The sequence below is a fragment of the Martes martes genome, assembly GCF_963455335.1.
Source record: "Martes martes genome assembly, chromosome: 7".
Classification (NCBI taxonomy): Eukaryota; Metazoa; Chordata; class Mammalia; order Carnivora; family Mustelidae; genus Martes; species Martes martes.
This window is the reverse complement of record NC_137894.1, coordinates 30,797,480-30,819,313: the sequence shown is the minus strand read 5'-3', so window position 1 is coordinate 30,819,313 and position 21,834 is coordinate 30,797,480. Positions and strand designations below refer to the sequence as shown.

General features: G+C 51.8%; 1 protein-coding gene across 1 annotated transcript in view; it reads left to right on the top strand.

Moving 5' to 3' along the window:
• ARID3B (AT-rich interaction domain 3B) overlaps window positions 1–21,834 on the top strand; it is a 55,400-nt gene that overhangs the window by 30,075 nt on the left and 3,491 nt on the right. The window contains exons 3-8 of the mRNA XM_080807572.1: window positions 4,860–4,931; window positions 5,137–5,209; window positions 17,455–17,638; window positions 18,690–18,970; window positions 19,077–19,331; window positions 20,714–20,815. Of these exons, the coding sequence (XP_080663698.1) occupies window positions 4,860–4,931; window positions 5,137–5,209; window positions 17,455–17,638; window positions 18,690–18,970; window positions 19,077–19,331; window positions 20,714–20,815 (967 nt within the window). The remainder of the gene's footprint in view (window positions 1–4,859; window positions 4,932–5,136; window positions 5,210–17,454; window positions 17,639–18,689; window positions 18,971–19,076; window positions 19,332–20,713; window positions 20,816–21,834) is intronic.

Here is a 21,834-nt window from a genome sequence, read left to right as displayed (position 1 = left end):
GTCCACTTGAAATTGTCCTCCTGGCAAATTCTGCCTCATGACTCTTGTTCTGTCTTCCTGGGCTTTACAGAGAAAAGGAAAAGGAAAAACAAAACAAAAAAACACCCTTCTTCTACAGGGTAGCTTTTTAGATTTTTTAAGGAGCGAATACATCTCCCCTCTGTCTTCTTGATCTTCCAGGGTTGAGGTATTGAGGAAGCACTATGTTAATTTTGAGAAGCTGTCAGGTTAGACTGATTTATTGTTTTCAAAGACCTTTTATGAGTGAGTCATAGTGCTAGGTGCCATATTCCACTAGTCCTCCCAGAGGCAAAACCCTACTTATCTCTCTTTCTCTTTCCCCTGATGCCCTGGCCCTGGGGAAAGCCAGGGGGGCCATCCTGCCCCAGATGTTCTGTTTTGGAAGTACTGGTGAAAGGTTAACAATTTTTATTCCAGTACCCCCCAGCACCCTAGATAAGTCTCCGCTGATGATGTGTGAAGGCTGGTTTCCTGGTTGGCTGGCCTTCCCAGATGTCACCAATGAGATGAATCTGGGAATATAAGAATCTTCCTTTGAGAGGAGCCCCAAGGGCCATGACTTGGCATTGCAGGCATTCTGTAGCCTGGAGGATTTTCTACTCCTCCTCCCTCTGTCCTTTCCTGATGTCCCTGCCAGAACACCTTGTGTTGTTCTTTCCGCCCACCAGGCAGAACAGTGTAGCAGAGAGAGCCAGACCTGGGTTCATTATATGCTGTGCTGCCACCTGGAAGCTCTGCGACCCCTGGCCAGTTAAGCAGTTTGCTTTTTGAGCCTCTGTTCTCCCACCTCTAAAATAACCACCTCTATATCACATAGTTCAGTGAGAAAAGGCCTGCCAAGCCCCTGGCCCAGCCCTTGCTGCACAGGAGATACACAGACATCAGCTTGCTGCTCCCCTCTCTCCTTCCCCCAGCCTTCTTTTGCTGCCATTTTTGAGGGATTTAAAGGCACAGCACTGTGGCTTCCCTGGGGGAAAGAAGCTAAATGTGGACATAGTAGCCAAAGCTAGTCTCGGGGTCGGTATTTGGGAACAAACTGTCAGTTTCCTGTGACCTCCTGGTGAGATCAAAGCGGTTAAGAGAGTTCTCAAGTAGGAGAGGCTGGGAAGGTTGTAAATGGCAGTCAGTGAGCACTGGCTGCCGCTGGCCTCCCTGTCACAAAGCCTGTTCCCCTGGGCCGTAAACCGAAATGCTTTTCTTGGGGACCCCTTGACAGTGTTGAGCTGGCTCCCTTTGAACATGTGTTCCCCACACTCATGTCTACTGCTCCCCAGTTGCCTCCCCACCATGGTCTGCATCGGCCACATTTGGCATCCAAGAAATAAATCATCCCTGGGCTTCCAGCAGTCACACCCACAGCCTGGGGATAGGCTAAGAAACCAGCGCACAAACCCCAGGTGCCTAAGGGGGCTGTGTTTTGCAGTAGTTGGTCGGAGCGAAGAAGAACCGAGAAGATAGCCGTGGAAGCCTGTAGTCCTCCCCGTGAAAGGAGGGAGAACTGAGGCGTTGTAGGGTTGGAGGTCACTGCCTTTCAGTATACATGTCTGCACTTTCTATGTGCTGGGGGCTGGGGATACCCCGATGGGCACAGACAGGGGACAGAGGCAGGAGCACAAGTCGCCAGCACACCAGGTGACAACCCAGAGGAGAAAGGCGTAGATTCTGCCCGGTGGGCAGAGGCGGGAGGCTTCCTGTGGGGGGAAACAGCATTCCAGCAGGACCGTAAAGGGTGGGCAGGTCCAGGAATTACTCTCACTTCAGCTAGAAAATCCTGTGAAGCAGGGTTTAACTGCCCCAAGACAAAGAGAATAATGCACAGAGAGTGGACATTTCCCCACCAACCCCAGCTGAGTATTTAAATGAAGTAATGGCCCATCCTTTCCTTGGACAAAAGAGAACACCTCCACTCCTGGGAAACACTTGCCCTGTGTTTTCTTTAAATCATCACTAAAATTCCTATCTGTGGAATGGGTCGAACCGTAGGATTGCTCAAAGAGTTGGATGCCCTCTTTCCATCCTGTTCTGGCAAATCTCCCTGTCCTCTGTGGTCACTGAGCCAGGGGTACTTTATGCTAAAATCCCGTCACTAAGCAGATTTTTAAGTGTTTCCTATTTAGCAGGCCATAGCTAGTGCAAAGTCCGACCCTCCCGCCGCTCAGGTTCTGATACCATTTGAGCAGAGCTGGAGAAGGCCAAGGGGTCCTGCTGGTCCCCAGGCCTCCTCCCCACCCCCCAGGGCATTCTTCTCTGTTCCAGAGCTGAGCCCTCACACCTGGGTGTTTATTTTCACACGTAGTCACACGGTGGTTGCACTGGTGTGCTTGTTTTGATGCTCATCTCCTGCTGTGGGAAGCCCTGTCTGGGTTCTGGGTTGTGGATTCCGTCCTCCCCACCCGGCTGAGTGTTAAAGCATTTCTGAGGAAGCTCTGAGTGCCTGGAAGTTACTTGTAATTAGCAAAAAACTGTGTTTTCATCTCTCATGGTGACCTATAGAGAAAGAAACCTCCTGCGAACAGAATCCGCTTCAGATCCCCAGCTAGAGAGAGCTGGGAATTGAGCTGCCGCAGTAAACAGCTGACATAACAGAAGCGGCAGTGATCCCCCATTAAATGTCTTTCAGCCGATAGAGGCTCCCGGGATAATTGACTTTCCAGCAGGAATTACTGGCTCAAACAAAATCAGTGGGCATTAGGGCAACCTCCTGCATCCTTTGAAAGGGGGACTGTAACTCTGTCTGGTTTTGCTGACCTGACAGGCATAATTCATCTTGATTATTCATTGTGCTAGTTGCCACCAGATGACACCAGATTTCTGTTCACTGTAATTACAGTGTGGGGGTGAATCTTAGCCTTTTTATTTATTCTATTTTTTTTTTAAATAGTGTTTCTCCTGCTTGGTTATTGGCCTCCCTGAGCTGAAGAGCTGTAGGGAGATCTCTGGCGGCGTCTGCCTGGGGAGATGATGAGTGCACTTAGATAGCATTTACTGAGCACTTCCTCACACACATCTTTTACAAGATAAGTAGGGAAACAATTTGGTCTAGCCTGTTTCATTTCAGCTGACAGAGTGTCAGTTCTTCTTGGTTATACTTACCTCCCTGTGTACTAAATTGCTATCAGAAAGTAGGTCTGCATCTCAGAGCCCTCTTTGAGTAGGGGAAGCAAAGTATGGTCCCAAAATACGACTGAATAATAACCTCCTGCTTTCAGGCAAGCTTTGATTAGAGGGCGAGCTAGGAAGAAGGGAATTAGACGAGGCTTTTGTTTTATTGACGAGGTTTTACAACAGGATCCCTGTGCAGTCCAAAGAATGTCCTCCCAAGAAACCTCTGCTCCCCCATCCCCAGAGGCACCTCCCCAACTATTTGCCCACCCCAGGGCTTGCACATGCGCCTGTGGTCCTGGGGGGGAGAAGTGAGAGAGTGACGGGCTCCACGCATCCAGTCCCGTCCACGGGGTCCTCCACTGACCAGCATGGTAGAAATGAACAGCAGACTTACACTGACAATTCATGTTCCCCACTAGCAGAGAGCCTTTTTGACTCTTCTGTACAGTATTTTTATTATTTTTTTTAAGATTTTGTTTATTTATTTGAGATAGAGATCACAAGTAGGCAGAGAGGCAGGCAGAGAGAAAGGAGGAAGCAGGCTCCCTGCTGAGCAGAGAGCCCGATGCGGGCTCGATCCCAGGACCCTGGGATCATGACCTGAGCCGAAGGCAGAGGCTTTAACCCACTGAGCCACCAGGGCGCCCCTGATGTGTATATTTTTAGAAGAGGTGCTTAATTGATACAAATAGCCAGTTACTGCCTTTTAGCAATGTTATAGTTCATCAAGCATTTACTGGGGCCTATTAAGTGCCAGGCGGTGTGCTCTATGCTGGGGGTAAGCATGGATGAGACACTTTTGTTCTTGAGCTTACAATGCAGTGAGGATGATGGATAATTCCAAAATCCATCATGTTAAATTCTAAACTCAAAATATACAGAGATTGCTTCCAGAGTGCTTAGCACGCCAGGAGTGAGGGGAAAGCTTCCCCCAGAAGATGTTACCTAATCCGAGGAGTAAGAGTTACCCAACTGAATAAAGGCAGGAAGCAGGTCCCAAGAACATAAACAAAGGCATATTTGCCATTTGCTCCTATTTGGCTGAGTGGTGTTGGTTTAACCTAATCAATTAAATTAGCATTAGGTTTTCATTATTTCTCTAATGGAAATGCATTTCACCCCAGTGGCACAGTCTCTGTGCCTTGGGAAGAATGTCAGTCTCTGAGGACCATCCTCTCTCTAGACTTGCAGCTTCTAGTGGGGAGGCTTGGCCAAGAGACCAGAACTTCAGGATCTGTGTCCTGCTCCTGGGACACTTTGCCCGCCGTTTAGAGTGTCATAACGGAAGCTGGGCTAGGTGTCATTATAACATACAGTTTAGTATCTAAGCACACCATAAAAGTCATACAAATACATATACTATATAGAACCTAAAGAAGTACAGCTCAGAGTGATGGTTTCTGGAAGATCGACTAGGGATGAATAGGTTCTCCGAAAGTTGGGCTTCTGGGTCCTTGTCTTCCAGGATTATCAAGGATAAGTAACACCCACCCTCCTCCAACAGATGGATGTGATTCTTCCACCTGACTCCCTCTTATTTTGGAATGTAACTGAAAGCAAAAGAAGAAGCTGTCCTATAGGAGTGGCAGAGGCGGTCAGCCGAGCAATCATTTATGGTCTAAGCCCAGGATAGCACAGTTGCTGAAGGTCTTCATCTTTGCCCTGAATGATTGCCCCTCCCTCTGCCACTCTGTCCTGTTCCCTTCTGAACTCTGTGCTTTGTTCCCCTTCAGAATGGTGGTTTGGCCTGGAGTGATGATGCTGATGGAAGCCGAGGAAGAGAGATCTCTCGAGATTTTGCCAAGGTCTGTAATGTTTCCTTTGTGATAACAAAAGGGGCAGTTCTGCTGTGGGTTGTTGTATCTGATCCCCAAGGAGTAAGGACAGGAGTGGCCTGTGAGTCACATCTGTTGTCATACAGAGAGAAGGCTGTGTATCTCTGGTGTGAGACTTCCTGCATTAGTTGGAATTTTTCACTGTGTTTTTTTTCTGGGGGGACCGGGATTGCAGCTGTATGAACTGGACGGTGATCCGGAAAGGAAAGAGTTCCTGGATGACCTCTTCGTCTTTATGCAGAAGAGGGGTGAGTGTGCAGTCTACTCAGTTTTTCAACTCAGTGAATATTAATTGAGTGCCTACTGTGCGCAAGTCACTGTTAGCCATCCTCTGTGCAGAGTGCCAGTGTCTTACTTAGCCCAGGAGAACAAGAAGCATTTCCTGATTATCGATTCTGACCTTAGCAGAGGAATTGGCAGACAATGAGATCGAAATGGGCAGAGAGGGCTCTGGCAGAAAATGAATGGAATGATCCATCCAAATTTGGTCCTGCCTTATCTGTAATGTTCTCTTCTGATTAACTGGTCTCTAGGAGGTATTTCAAATTCAAAGGTACTTTTTCCTTAGCCTTCTAGCAACCTTAGACATCACTTTAAACTAGTATGTGGGGTTTCGTGTTGGTGTACCTAGTCTCACAGAGACTGAGAAAGGCCAAGAAAAGGCTAGAGGTCCCTCAGGATTTGGTGAAAGAGTCTGAGATGATCCATGAAAAGGGAAGGCTAACTCTTTTTTTCTTACCCATTGGCTCTTTGATTTTTGCACTGCATCGGTTGGGGCGTTCCTGCAGTTTGTAGGTTACGTGGGCATCTGCTTTATAATGCACCTTCCCACTTCTCCGTCCATCTCTCTTTCTCACTTCCACCCCCCCCTTCCCCAGCCATCTCCACGTTGGACCCTGGCGTGACTGAGTCTTGAGCCCCAGTGACTCAACTTCCTGGCTTTATATCCTGTCATAGCGGTGGGTTCACCAGCCAGGTCAGCCCTCAGGAAGCATGGCCAGAAACCCAGCCTCTCTAGGAGAAGGTCCACAGCAACCTGCATAGCTCCACCCTCATCACCCTTAGGACACAAGAGAGAGCTGTTCCCACCAGCCTCTTGCCTGGGACCCTGTTTTCCTTGGCTTCTGCGTCAGCTCCTTTATTGGGATTTGGGACTGAAATCCTCCTCTTCCTCTTAGGGTGAGCTCTAAAGGCAGCCCCCAGCAGGTATTACTCTGTGTGAGCTCCTTTCTCTTCCGCTCCTTCCTCTTCCTTTACCTTCTAAAGCCTCACTGCTGTCCTAGCAGCATGCCCATGACAGCTGGTTTGCTTACAAGGACGACTGAAAGTTTTGCGTCTCCGTGTCCTTCCATCGCCAGGCCTCTCAGAGCAGTCTAAGCAGCCTAATTAGTTTACTCCCCCAACTGCTATCTGGAGCTGCGTGTGTCAGTAAAAAACAAAAATATAATCCTGAAAGATAATGTGACCGGCAGCAGTGAAACTCCCTGGTTGCCCTGAGAGCGAAAAATCCACTTAATACTTTGGTCTCCCTTCCAATTACCTTTTAATTATTTACAAGCTCCACAAGCCCAGCTGGTGCAAACCCAGGAGCTGATCTCATCTCGGAGGGGCTGCCATAGCAATATAGATTTTAATCAGCAGTGTGGCTCCACTGCTTCACTCTCTACTTTATTGTTCGTATCCCTTCCCAGAAGGCTTTTTTTGAAAGGAAAATGGAAGTTAGATCAGCCTAGCCAAGAGTGAATCTCGGAAATGATTTGTTTACTACTCTGTGTCCCCACTAGACTAGGTGCTCCTTGAGGACAGCCACTCGGTTAGTTCTTTGCGCCCGCAGTGCTAGCACAGCGCCAGACTGGGAGGTGCTCAAGAGGTGTTGGCCGTCTGAGCAGTCCTGTAGGCTTTCCTTACTCAGCAGGCCCTGAGCTGGCCCTCTTTAGATAGCCACCCTGTAACTGGAAGTCAGCACCAAAAAGCAGCGTGTGCGGACAAGCCGGCCACTCCGAGGCAGCTGGGCACTGCCAGACTGCTGTTGAGTATATTTCTGAGTGACCCCAAATCGGGAGTAAAGGACTCCCTTTGATCGCCGCTCACGGCTATTCAGACGGGACAGATGTTCTGTCCTCAGCATGTAAGCTAGGTATTTCACAGTTTGCTGGCATCACCCGTAGGAACAGAGGAGTCTGTTTTGCTATTTGTTAGTTACCCGAATACAAGGTTTCTCGGCCTCAGCATATTTACTTTGGGGACTGGACACTCCTTTGTTGTAGGGGCACCTCCCAGTCATGATAACCCAGAATATCTCTAGATAGAGTAAACGTCCTCTGGAGGACAAAGTCACACCCATCCCCCACCCCCCATTAAGAACCACTACTATGGAAGGATGGGAAAGAGGATGAAGGTCTGAAATTTACTTTGGAGAGAAATTCTTTCTGGAAATCATCTTCCCTCCACCCTGGTAGCAGGACCTGAGGGCAGCAGGGGCCTGTGCCAAGCAGTATCACCAGCGCCCCTCCCATGGCTGAGTGCCAGAGGAGTGGGTGCTGGGACCCTGTCCTGGGCTGCAGCACAGGGGAGGCCTCTGAGAGGAGCTGCACTTCCAGTAGGGGGACCAGGAGTGGGGGACCCACCCAGGCGGCGGCAGAAGCATGGTTGCCCGTGGTCCAGGCCCAGCTGGCAGAACCCTTGTCTGTGGCCTGGCTGAGTCAGCTGGCACCCCACCGTGGAGAGCCGTGTTTGGCCAAGAAGTTAGCACTAGTCTGTGCCCATAGAATACGGGGAGTGTTGCCAGCGCTGGGCCTTCTGGAAGCTTGCTGTGGCAAACAGTGTGTGTGCGCGTGTGCACATGTGCAGTAGAGTGGGGAGAGGGAGGCACAGCTGGGGTGGGGGTGTTCCTTTAAACCGGAGGGGATCTCCTCCCTGGAAACCCGCATCTAATGGTGTAGCCTAGAGGGGGCGCTCGAGAGGGCTGTGAGCAGATCAAAGTTGTACTCCTGGGAAGCTTGCTGTCTTTGCTCTTCACACAGTGGTGAGCTCGAGGGCCTGTGGACATGGGTGTTTGATTCCTCACCCCTGAATCGGAGTGTCTGTGGCACCCAGGAGCCAGATGTCATTAGTTGGGTCCGAGGAAAAGCCTCAGAGATGCCGGTAGCAGGCCAGCGACGACTCCTGCACAGCCAATGGGAAGGAGAAACGTAGATTTCACAGGAGCCACTGAAAACAGCCTGAGTTTCAGAGGCCTGGTGACTCCTGCCTGGGCCCGGGAGTGGGGTCGGCTGCACCGCAGAGGAAGGCAACAGGGCTCGGAGGGAGGCAGTGGTCGGCAGGCTGCCCCAGCGGCCACAGCTGCCGGTGATAAAACAGCTGTCCAGTGGGAGAGGGCCAGGCCGTAACTGCTGCTTTGTGCGGGGTCTCCTTCGCTTGTTAACGTGTTTGAGTGAATTGACTGCAACAGATGGGCCTTTCGGCTATAGGCATCTTGGTTTCTGGGCCAGACCAGGGTGACTCCCACTCTGATGACCCCTCCCCCACCAGCAGAGCAAGCTGCCCTAGAAGGAGCCTGAGAAGAGGCCCAGGCACAGCCCCGTGGGGAGGCAGTCGGGGAAAGTGCTGTGGACTGGGTACAAACCTGGGCTCATGTTCCCCCCCCCCCAATCTCCATGATCTGGAGCAAATCCTGCTTCTGGGGACCATAGTTTCCTTATATGTAAAATAAGAGGGTTCAGTTAGAATTAATCTGGAAGTTTCTTCCAAGTTCTGTATTACATCCATGACTGTGTCTTTTGAGCTCCCAACAGATAACGAGCCACCCTCAGTGACCAAAAAGAGAAGAAGAGAAGCCCCTCTAGCAATTCTATCCAAACAGTTACGTATAAACCATATCAAGGACCCCCAAGACCAAGTGCTTCTCCCCTTTCCTTGTCTAAGCCACACTGAACTCAACTAGTTGCTTTTGCTTCTCCCCCTCCCCACCCCATGTTGCTCTGGAAAGATTGGTGAGATTTCAGAGTTCTGATGCCCCTTTCTGGCTTCCCTTTAGCTGCGTGTGCACACGCACACATGTGTGTATGGAAAATACACACAAGTTTCTTTGTCGAAAATAAAGCCAAACTATTGTAAATAAAATTCTCTGGCTAATTAAATTGACTGTGGGTGGTTTCTGAGATATCATTCCATGATAGCTTCTCCAGGGGGCAATCTAGGTAGGCCAGAGGGGGACTAATTTGGAAGTCTGATAAGCAGAGGCTTATAAACAATTCCATTCTTCATCAGTGAGGAAGAAATCTTGTTTTCTTGTTCCCTAGGCCGTGAAACAGAAAGAAATTGATTTCGCTGTTATTTTTAATATCCCGTGTACTTTAGAGATCCCATTTTCCAATCTCCTCCCCACAGCTCCAGCTCTAAAAGGGTAGAGAGAGCAAAGTTCACCAGGTTAAGGGACTAGGCTAAGGCCACAGAGCCGATTTAGCATTTGTCCCCTAACTCCCAGGCCAGTGCTCTTTCCCTCTCCTGCCCTTGAGAAACTGGTCCCTAGTGCCAGCAGCTCCGTCACTTCCTGTTCGGACAGTGGGCAGCCTTGTCTCTCCTTCAGCCTTCTGAGCCCTGCGGAGAATGCTGGTCTGCCTCCACCGTGGGGTGTCCACTAGGGTCTGCCAGCATCTGGCCGATTAACACAGATGTAGAACTCTTCATGGAAGAGAAGTCTTCATCTCAGGGTGAGGCCTAGCTCTCAGGGAAGGGCAGATGTGACTGTTCACAGTGGCTCGGAGGCTGCCATCTGTCAGTCAGGATGGGGTGGGGGCGGGGGCACAGGCAGCGGAAGCTCTGACACATCGTGCGCGCACCCAGAGCACCTTCTCCCTGCCCCAGCTGGACACACCAGTGAATGAACTGCCTAGTGACACAGAGGACAAGTCTTGTCAAGACCTCACCCAGAGAGCTGCCCTCCTTCCCCCACTAGTTCTATTCAAGGCTGCAAACTGACCTTGGTTTTCCCAGATGGATTGTTCGATCTGTTCTTGATGTGTATATACAAAGAATTTACTGTGGGAAAGGGTTTGGTCTGGCCCAAAGTGCAATTTGAGTGTTTTTCCTTCTGTTGTGTGCTTATCTATCCATCTCAGGCAAGGAAACGTCCATGACATATATTGCTTTGCCTTTTGGTGGAGGCAGTTTCTCATATATTCTTTGTATCTTGAAGTAAATGGTCTGTGCCATGGACACTCTTCCTGATAGACTAAAATATGTTGGCTTTTTCGGATGAAATAGGCTTTGGGGCTTCATTTTCAAACTTTATCCCCAAATGAAAGTCTAAAATGCAAATCTTTGTCTCACAATTAGCCTTTGTCTGAGGCCAGGTCTTTTTCTCTCCCCAGGTGTTCCAACTACTATTGATACACTGCTTTTTTCTTTTTTTTTCCACTTGTAATAGTCATTTAATACTCTATATCTGCTCAATTATCCATGATAACAGGAAGGGATCCTGGTTTTTGGAAGACATGATTAATTTGAAGAGCCCAATTTTGTCATTAAATTCAGCCCCTTTGGCTTCAAATCTTTTTTTTTTTTTTTAAGATTTTATTTATTTGAGAGAGAAAGCATGAGCTGGGGAGAGGGACAGAGGGAGAGGAAGGGGAGAAGCAGATCCCTCACTGTGCCGGGAGCCCAATGTGGGGCTCAATCCCAGGACCCCGAGATCATGACCTGAGCCAAAGGCAGATGTTTAACTGACTGAGCCACCCAGGTGCCCCGCTCCCCTGCAATCTTTTATTGATACTTTGATACTTTTGGCACTTGGTAAAATGGAGTTGATAGTTTTGCCTTCTTTGTTCCAGGTGAACTAATATTTAGTACCTCAGGGTCGGTGCACAAAAAGTCTAAAGCAAGGGTTTGGTTACACTTACACTTGTGGTGAAGCTAGTGCTGTGGATTGACAATGGAGGACAGCCATGTACTCCTTAGGCCTGCTGGGTTGTTGTAGCTTCCTAGGCACACTATCCTAGGCCTTTGAGTTGTTGTGCCTTTCGCCATCAACTTTTTGCCACCGTTCCTGGAGACACTAGCCAGGTCTGTTGATCAGCAGCAGTCAAAGCAGAAAAGACCCAATGGTTCACCTCCTCCTAACTCCTTGGCCAACTTCTCTGTACAGGGTTGGTTTTTGTTTGTTTGTTTGTTTTAAGATTTAAGATCTTAAGATTTAAGATTTTATTTGACAGAGATCACAAGTAGGCGCCGGGGGGGGGTTGGGGGAGCAGGCTCCCACTGAGCAGAGAGAGCCCAATGCAGGGCTCCATCCCAGGACCCTGGAATCATGACCTGAGCCAAAGGCAGAGGCTTTAACCCACTGAGCCACCCAGGCGCCCCTGAACAGAGTTTTTAAGCAAGGAGACAACACAGCCCTAATCTTCATTTGATTACTAGCCATAGGAGAACACAGTGTTTAACATTGACCTTCACCTAAAGCAATTAGTCTGAGCTAGAGTATCGAGAAGAGTGAGGAGTTTAAAGGGAACCTCTCAGGTTGTGGTACGGCCAGTGCTCCCACGCATGGCTGCTAGGAGTTTAAATGGGCATGAGCACTTTGGAAATGTACTTGGAAGGATTTACTACGGCTAAGCATAGGCCGACCCTGATATCCAGCGACTCCACTGCTGGGCGTATACGCAACAGAAATGAATGCTGCGTTCACTGAAAGACATCTCAGGAGTCTTCAGAGCAGTACTGTTCGTTAGAGCCTGAACTGGAAAGAACTGGAAAGAAAGTGGTGGATGGACAAACGGTGGCACTGTAGGACTCTGTAGGGAATTGTGCACGCAATAAAGAGGAACGAACTGCTGCTCTCACAGACCTAATGTTGAACAAAAGAAACCAGACACAAGAGAGGAGATCCGCCATGGTTACACGTACACAAAGTTGAAGAAAATCACCTGCGGTGGTACAGGTCAGGATAAGGGCTGCGGCCTAGGAGGGAAGAGGTGGGGGATGCATTTTGATTAGGAGGGGGCATGAGAATTTCCTGCAGCGCTGGAGACCTGGCGTATTTTGATCTGAGGAGTGGTCATAGGGGTGTCCGCAGAAGTAAACGCCAGCGAGCTGTGACCTTCAGCTTCGTGCGCTGTAGCAGGTATCTGTCAGACCTGCTCTGTGGGAAATCAGAGGCAGAAGGCTTCAAGACACCTGTCAGCGCAAACTGGGGTACTGTGCCTCTTGTCTCTGCTCTGCTTGTGGAGCAGTCGACTACACTACACTGCACCGCACGCTGCCTGACGCGGCTGCCTGGTTTCCTAGTGTGAGGTATTTTCTACGTAAACAGGAGGAAAATCACCAGTCATTTCTCTGCCTGTTCCTGGGCAGCAGGACCAGAGCAGGGCAAGAATTAATATGCAGAGGAATGGACAGGAAGCCTGTCTGTGCACATTCGCTGCTTCACATGGGTCTTAACTCTTCCAGGCTCTCCACTCAGCTGCCTAGCTCTCTTGACAGGCAGTGGAAATGATTAATGATCTTTTTTAAAGCCAAGAAAAAGCAGCGAGGGTCGTTGGCAGGGCCATGTCTTGGGTCCTGGGCCCTCACCCCTGATCAGTGGGCAGGAAATCAGCTGTGTGACTCTGTCTGGGGTCCATGCCCCCAGTTGCATCTGGTCTCATTGGAATGGGCCTATTCTCTGCGGAGGGGAGGAAGTGACCCTCCCTCCCACACTCCTGCCATCTCCCGTCTTTGCCTCCATTGCACAAGGAGGCCATCTCCTCTATCTGCCCTCACCCCTGCCCTAGCTCTGTCTCCGCAGTCTGAGTGGTAGGAAGGAGAGCAACATGCCAGGGAGCAGGATATTTTTTTGTTTGGCTTCATCTGGCTGGAAACTTCTGATGACAGCTTTGGCCTTGCGAGTGCCAGTGCCCTGCGGCGTTCCCACCACCCAAGGGTTAAAGCCCCAGGAGCCCCACAGCCTCGCTATGAGGGTCCCTGGCCCTCATAAAAGCCTTTTCTACACTGTCCCTTGGGCTGCCTCAGGCTCCCTGGCTGAAATCTGATAAGGGCGCTCTTTGTTGGAACTGTCAGTCTCTTTTATTGAGGAGGGAACTAGAGACCAGCGGCATTTCTTGGGGTACAGATAAGGCCCTGGATTCCTGTCAGAAGGAGCATGATTAATTACCCTCGATCCTAGCTCCCGCTTTGATAGCAGTGACTGACAGTACGCAGGCGGCCCCCATCAGGTGCTCACACACCGCCCCCCTCCCCAGGCGCAATGAGGGGGCAGAGACTCGGCCTCCCGCAGCACCAACACCAGTGACCCACAGAGCGTGCTCTGCAGTGGCTGCTTGCCTCCTTCCTGGTTCTTCGCAGGTGGCTTTTGCATTTACTGGGGACAGAGAACTGTCACCTCTCAGATGAAGAGCCCCCTTAGAGGAAGATGTAGTCGAGCCCAGAGAGCCGGCCAGAGATGCCCCTCTTCCCTCAGGGTTGGGGAAAGAAGCCCACTGTGGCCACACAGCGGCCTTCCTAGGAGAAGTTCCTAAACTGTTCATTTCAAAATCACTTGGCAACATTATTGCATAATTCAGTCAAGCTCCTAAAACCAAGTCCCCCTCCCTTCAGTAATAATCACGACTATCAGTTTTCGTTTTAAGTTTTTATTCATAGACTCATAGGACTGAAAGTCACCTAGTCCAAATTCCTCATTTCACAGATGGGGAAACTGAGACCTGAATGTGTCGATCCCTCATCCCTGACCCCCTGTATGATATATTGGTTCCCTTTCTTGTTGAGAAGGTAAACTCAGCTTTTAAAAGTCCTCCTCTGCCCTCCCCCACCCCTTTCATAGCTGAGTCTCTTTGGGAAAAAGGAGATGGGTGCCAGGTCTGTTAGGCACAGAGCAGACTATAGACAGACTGGCCTGAGGATCCAGCCTCTTTCTTGGTTGTCAGAATTGAAGCCAGGGCAGGTTTTGTATCTGGATTTTCTGGGTAATGTGAGAAAACCATACCATCATCTCGAGTTAGCACTCAGAACAGTCTCGGCTTTGTTTCTGACAGCCCCCCGGGGGGCCTCCTGCCCTGGGAGCTATTTTTAGCAGTTTTGCAGAGGGCCAGGTTCTGGGAAGAACATGCCCAGTCTCTTTATCCACTGATCTCTGAACCAGGGTGCCTGGCTGGACCACAGAGCGGGACTGTGGGGGCCACCACCTGGTGCCATGTACCCCAGACCTGTGCTTTCTCCCCAGAGGGGCTGGGAAGAAGTCACTTTTGGTTAGATTTATAGCCTTGACTTCAAATGCCACTTTCCGAAACCTTCCTTGTCTTCTCAGCCCCCCTACCTGCCTGTTTCCCCCTCCCGAAGCAGTTCTCAGCCTCATGCAGTCACATTCTACGACTATAAAAAGGGGCTTTTTTTTTTTCCATGAAATTTCTACAGCTATAACATTATTATCTTTCAAAGAAGCCACCTCAAATAACTAGACAGTCCAGTGATTACTCAGAGTAAATGTATAATTCCTCTCTAGGGACTTGCCTCCAGAGGCAGTGTGAGCCACACCTGAGAACCTCTCACACCTCATCTTCAAATAAAATCAGTATAAACGGCCTGGTCAGTTCCTGTTCTCCTGACTTCCTTTCATGAATGACCATTTCTAAACGTAAAATACACCCTTTATGTTTGAAGGTTTACCACCATTGGAGATTCTAATGAAAATAGCGCCAACTCAGAAGGCCATTTGCAAATGGATCTCCAAAACCGCAGTGTAGCTGGTTCTCCAAGGTGATTGTTCTGGAGAAAGCGGTTGGCTGGGCAAGCCCCCACCTGGTGCTTACACATGCAGCCGCGCCCATCCGGGTCTGGCACAGGCCCAGCCGCATTCCGCTCTTTAACCCCTGCTTCCTCTTCTCTTCCACCCCACTGAGTGCAGTAGTAGATTCTTTACCTTCTCAAGGACCCCCGGCTCTCCATCCATTCTGCTGCTGCTGGTCCACTTTGCGTGGGACATGGCCACAAAGAGCTTAGGCACGCTGGGCCTCTGTACCCCCAGGCTGTTTACTAAGGGTCGTGACCCTAATGAACCTGCTGGGACCTGAGAGGAGAAGGTGACTTCTGCTCAGGGCTGTCAGCCTCAGACACGTGATGCTGGGGACGGGTCTGGTGGGCACACTGCCAGCAAGACAGACGTGCGACTGAGGGTCCCCGTTGGGTAATCCATAGCTGGTTGTTTTGACTTTGAGAAACACCTTTTTTTTTTCCATGTGCACGTCAGTTTAATCTTATTAAACGCTCTAATTCTTAAGGAGTGGTGAAGGAGAAGCAGTCTCCGTCTGCCTTCACAGAGCTTGCAGTCCTCCTGGAATGCCAGGCGAACGTACGTGAGACAGAGACTAATCACCTGCTGAGCTTGTAGGGCTTGTAGTAGGAATTCTGAGAGAAGAAATCCCTCCAAACTGGGGTAGTTAGAAGATTCTTCCTGAAGGCCAGTGTGGAGAGGATTTGAGCAGAGGCAGGTCACATGAGGCTTGATGAGGGAAAGCATGAAGCAGAGTGGAGTAGAAATGAGCCTGGTTTGGGGAGGGTCATGAGGAGACCAAACTAAAGAGTGAGAGAGCGCGTTGTCGGGATGCTTGAAACACTTCAAAGGCAGTCGTTCAAGGGGTGTGTGGGACCCGGGTGATGAGGCTGGGTAGGCGTTAGGGTCTGGGTGTGGAGCAGGGGAGCGAGCGTCGTGGTGGCTGCGGTGCGCAGGTGGAGTGCGTGGGTAAGAGGCCGCCATGGACAGAAAGGAGGGGCTGGCTTTGGGGATAACGGTGGGCTCAGGGTGAATATTCTGACTTGGAAGTGAACAGGTCACCCTGAAGATGTCCTAGAAGCTTCTGGAAATGGGAGGGGACCTTGAGAGTGGTCCTTCCAGAGTCTCCAGGTGGTGCCAGGAGGATGTGAACTGTCCTGGGCTGTGAGTGTGCTCGGGCAGACAGGCCTCCTGCAGGAGGCAGACCTTAGCCCTGTCCTGCCAGGAGACCAGCTCTGCCACACCAGGCTCTCGTGTTTATGTCAGGAATTCGTTTTATCATCCAGAGCAGCACAGGGAAGAGAAGTTAACCAACACAAGCTGTGTGTCTTGGCCGTGTACCCACAGTCGTCTGCTACTTTACCTGTGAACCTTTGGGTCTAACACTGTGACCCCTTTGTGTTTGAGCCTCCGAGGACCAGCTGACCAAGACAGAGTTCTTGAGGACCCCTGCCCCCTCCTCACACTTAGAAAAGAGGTCTGGTGCTGCCACACAGCCCCCCGTGTTCCTGCTCCTTGCTCTCCTTAGGACCCTTTGCTCCGTTCCCTTACATGAATTACCCTGTGAAAGAGCTGTTGAAGCCCGCATTTCAGGGCTGGGAAGAAAATACCATTCCATGACGGGAAAGAAGCAGGAGGAGCTGAGACAAACAGCACTTCTCGAAAATCAAGCTGGCTTACCGGCCACCAGTTAGTCAGCGAGTCCTCGGCAAGACCAGGGCGGTGGGACGGGGCCGAGGCAGAGGAGAGCAGCCTATGTGCAGTACAAGGAGTTTGTCATCAAAAGGCAACAAGTCTCAAACCCTGCCCCGGCCGGTGACCCTTCCCTGTGGAATTCTCCCCTCTGACCTCTGGATCATTAATCCTGAGGCTGCCAAATGACAGTCATCCATCACGCCTCCTGCTGAGCATCCCAGCAGCCTGTGAAAGGGCCCCGGCCCGCCCTCCCTGCCGTCCCCTGGTGCTCATTAGTGGGCCTTCCTGCCTGGTGCCAGGCTTCCTAATCAAGTCCCTGGTTCCTCTCACTTCCCTTCGGGGCCAGTGGCGGAAGCCACTCTGACCCTCCCTCTTTCAGAGGCCAGGGAGGGATGGAGCGGTTAGTGGGGAGAGAGTCGTTCAGTGGATTTTCATCCCCTGGAGACATGGTGTCCAGCAGCTCCTTTGACTCGGTGGAGACAAGGGAGAGAAAACATTTCTCTGTCCTGCTGCAGGAGAGGAGGAAGCAGGCGGTATGCAAATGAAAACACTGTTACACTGTGTACACTGTTACAAAGTGTGCCAGAGCTGTGCTTACAGAGCTGTGCATGTAGGGGGGCGGGCGGGGGCAGCGGGGGAGGGGGCACGGAGCAGCATCGTCTGAAGGCCCCAGAGGAGTGTGAGTTACCACATCATTAGGAAAGAATCTGGACCCATCGTGCTAGTCAAAAAAACAAAAAACAAAACAAAACCCCACAACAACCCAACTTTGAAGCCATCTAGTGCAGCCCTCTTATTTATAGATGGGAAGACAGAGCCAGGGAGGCTCACAAAGCCTGTGAGTTGGACCTGTCTTTCTGCTCATCCCAAGGAAAACTGGCAGCTAGTCTGATAGCTTCCAACTTTGGGAATTTGAGTCCGATTAAAGCAGATTCATGAACATATTTCCAACTCCGCAAAAGCTGGGCGCATGCATATGTCTTCTTTCTCTGCTTGATAACACAACGCTCTGTTTCTCTATTTGGACAATCCCAGGAACCCCCATCAACCGAATCCCCATCATGGCCAAGCAGATCCTGGACCTGTATATGCTGTATAAACTGGTGACAGAGAAGGGGGGCCTGGTGGAGATCATCAACAAGAAGATCTGGCGGGAGATCACCAAAGGCCTGAACCTGCCCACATCAATCACCAGCGCCGCCTTTACCCTGAGGACCCAGTGAGTGGTCAGGGCCCTAGGGAAAGGAAGCCGATCTGGGAGAAGGGGGATGTTTTAACCTAGAGGAGAGGAAGGAAGGAAATTCCACTGTACAGAGGGCGAGATGGGAGGAATTCTCAACGTAGCCAGGAGCTTTCTGAGACAAATCCGTTTCTAGACCTGAGTGATCATGAGAGCCACCATCTCCCAAGTGTCCCCCTAGGCTACTTTGCTATTCTGTTTCTTTCAGACCTCACCATCAACCCTGTGAGGTAGTTGCTATCTCATTTTTCAGGAAACAGAAACGGAGTCTCAGAGTTTAAAAGGTTTGATCAAGGCCATACCAGCTAGTAGTGGTAGAACTGAGATTCCCCCCTGGGCTTCTGGCCCCGTAGCCACTCTTTCCAGGACATTGTTTCTGACGCGTCGCCTCCGCCCTAAGCCTAGCCCCTCCTACCTGACACTCCGCTTGCCCAGCAACAGAGGACCTGGGATTTGGACCTATTTTCGTCATCATTTGAATTAATTATGGGGGTCATAGGAGCAGGGGAACCTAGAGTAGCATCAGAGAGTGAGGGCCGAGGGGAATCCATTCACTAGATCACACCGGGTGTTGCTCTCTGGAGACTAAGGAATGAGCATCAGTGAGGCAGTATGCTAGAAAGAAGGGCTCCTTCTCTCAAGGTTCTTGGATAGAGAAGTGCTTCTTACGATATGTGATGCAAAGAAGGACAGGAAACATTGCTCCTACCTGACCTGGCTGACTCAGAATGGTGAGGGCATCTAGGAGCCAGGAAGACATTGCAAAAATGTGTCTAAACAGCACCTAAAACGGTGCCAAAACAAACAGAAAACGTGAGTGAAGATGTTCTTTATTTCTTTTAAAGAACAGTTTCCTCCAGTTGGAGCAGAGTTTGGTACAGTGTTGAGTAGCAGCTGGAGGGGCCTGGGACAGGGCATCCGGCCGCCCTGGACCTTCTTTTATGCCAAGTGTACCACAGAGAGCCATAAACTTAAACTGGGTGGCCTCTGGTACCGTTCTGGATTATTCTCCTCCCTTCCTTCCCTGCAGGTACATGAAGTATCTCTATGCCTATGAGTGTGAGAAGAAAGCCTTGAGCTCCCCGGCGGAGCTCCAGGCAGCCATCGACGGCAACCGGAGGGAGGGCCGGCGGCCCAGCTACAGCTCCTCCCTCCTTGGCTACTCGCCTGCTGCCACCGCCTCTGCCACCGCTGGGGCCCCTGCCCTTCTCTCCCCACCCAAGATCCGCTTCCCCATCCTCGGGCTGGGCTCCAGCAGTGGTGCCAATGCCGGCAGCCCTCGGATATCCCCAGCAGCCACTCTCAGGAAAGGTCTGCAGGGCCCAGCAGGGAGGAGGGTGGGCAGGGCTAGAGTGGCAGAGCCCACTGTCAGGTGGGGAAGGGGCTTGTGAATCCGTGAATCTGGTGCCTCTGCCAGGTGATGGAGTCCCGGTGACGACAGTGCCCGTGCCAAATCGCCTGGCTGTGCCCATGAGCTTGGTAAGCCAGCAGGCCAGTACCCGGACGGCCACGCTGGAACAACTGAGGGAGCGGCTGGAGTCGGGAGAGCCCCCCGAGAAGAAGGCACCCCGGCTATCAGAGGAGGAGCAGCGCCTGGTGCAGCAGGCCTTCCAGCGCAGCCTGTTCACCATGGCACGGCAGCTGCCCATGAAGATCAGGATCAACGGCAGGGGTGAGCGCCGGGTCCCGGGCAGGGCCTCCCCCATTCTGGGTGCCAACCTGGGCTCCCCTCAGGGGCCCGTTTACCTCCCAGAACCATCTCAAGGCCAGAAAGCCACATGGGGCTTCTATGGCCACTGGGACCTCAGCTCACCAAGCTGACCAGAAATTGCCTCAGGCAGCACCCTGTTCTCTGGCCAAAAAGAGGAGTTCTTCAAGAAGGAGGGGCCGGAGGCGTCAGGGACAGCTGCTGTGCTTCTCTTCCTCACCAGCCTTTTGATCTGTCCAAATGAAAGGGCTTAGCCTTCCCCTGCCTCCCCGGATGTAGATCTGGGCTGTGAGCAGAAGGCAGCACCTCCAGTCCCAGGCCTCCACAAGGAGGCCAAGTGCCTCAGGCCAGGCTGCCTTTGGCCCTCCGAACCAGGGGGAAAGAGGAAATACAAGTTTGGCAGCATCGTTGACATCCTTCCCTTCCCCTCCTCATTTTTCAGGTGCCCTGCCTTCTCCTCTCCTGAGTCTCACACTCCGTGCCCCTTGTTCCTCCTTTCTCCCCCCACCCCCATGCACATTTTCTTTGCTATTCTTGCCCTTGACTCTATCGCAGAACAAACTTTTAACAAGCATGTGATGGGAAGAAGTCAGGTGTGGAGGGAGTTGTGCATATTTGCTGGCAGCACTCTCTGACCCCTGTCCCCAGCTGAGGAGCAGAAGGACGCTGGCAGCAACAGCTCCGCTCTGTTCCCTCCCCTCCCAGGGCCGGTGCCTCTGGTCCTGCAGCAGCCAGACACGAAAAACAGCTCATCTGGAAGAATTCTTGGCTGCATGGTGAAAGGGCAGAGTCTGGGGTGAGCCAGGCAGAGGCCCCGGGTGCCAGCACCTGCAGCTTTGCACAAATGGGCAGGTTGAAATGGGTTACAGGTGCCAGCCCCACATTGGGCAGGCAGACCCTCTCCTTGAGGACCCAGCCCACTTAAGGAGAGGAGGAGGAGGAAAGGCAGGTTCTTCAAGGTAGTGACTAGGTCTTCCTCATCTCCGGTTCCCCAGCCCGATGGGTGGTGGTGGGTGCTTAGTTAGGGTTGACCGAATCACATTGAAAGTGTCAGTGCACAGCTGGGAGCTGAGTCAGTGCCTTACTGGCTGTGATCCCTTTCCTTGGACAACAGAGGAAGCGGGGGAGTAAGTGGCTCAGCCGAGAACAGAGAAAGCAAGTGATAGGCCATTGGCAAGCCTGGGTTCTCTTGCCAGATCTGACCCTCGGGAGAAGGTTGTAAGGATGCTTTCTGGACGTGGGAGGCCTCGGCCAGCTGTGGCCAGTCCAGGAGAGCGGGAGGGCCTCAGAGAGGATACTGCAGTGCCAGGAGGCCTGACCAGGCCTGCTGTCTCCCTTGTCCCCAGCAGAAGACAGATCGGAGGCCTCGGCTGCGGCACTGAACCTGGCCACAGGCAGTATCGGGAGCATCAACATGTCTGTGGACATCGATGGCACCACCTACGCAGGTAAGGCTCTCGGGGCTGCGAGGGGAGCCATGGCATGGTGGCCCTGGCTGGCCCTGCTTGTCACCCTCCCGTCTGAACCCCTTCCTAGGGCTGGCTTTCTTATATGTAGTCTCAATGGTTAAGTGGTTTTTCTAGCCTAGGAGAAGCTGAGAGTTGCTAACGAGATGACAGGTTCCCCCCCACCAGCTTTGACAGAACCAAAGAAACCCTCCGTCTGACCCTTTTGGACCAATGGCTGGCTTGCTAATTGCAACTGTCCTTGAGTGTGAAGCTCTGTAACAGACTCCATCCCCGTTCCCTAAACAACGTGTCACGAGCCACCTCCGCCACTGCCATCAGGGTCCTGTGACGCACCGCTCTCCGACCGGTTCAACCCCGCTTTCCCTGAACACTGCCTGTTGTTCCCTTTCTTCACAACCGACCAAGGGCTGACAGGCAGGCGGAAGAATCTGGAATCTGAGTGTGGCTGAAGCAACCCCTGTGCGTAGGATCCCACCCAGTCCTTCCCAGTCGTCCCTCTCAGTCTGGTTGGGCAGTGGTTTGTTTGTTGGCTGGTGGGTTTAGTACCTCTACCAGGTCTTTCCAGTTGCTAGAAACCAGCCCTTTCCCCAGCCCCATGTCTTTGGTTTAGGTTTGAGTTTGGGAATGAGCCCGCCGACTCTTGCTATGAGCAGCTTGATGGGTGGGCCGGGGGAGCCTAGGCCTGCTGGCCTTGTGTTAGATGGTGGGCCCGGGACGTGCCCCATGGAGGGTCTAAAAGCTGCACCTTCCATCACACTGGGGCATTTCCTCAGGAAGTGCTCTGTCCCTCTGAATGCTCCTGTTCTGGGAGCTGGGTGCAGGGCCCCCGTGGTGTGCCGCACTGCAGGCCTCATGCTCTGGCTGGTTCTCTGCTGGGCCACTGGCGCTGGGCGTTGGCGCTGCAGCCCAGGAAGGGCCGGAGTTCCTGGAGGGCAGCCTGCAGAGATGCAGTGAGGCCAGTCGGATGGGTAAGGCCTCTGCCTGACATGGGGGGCCCC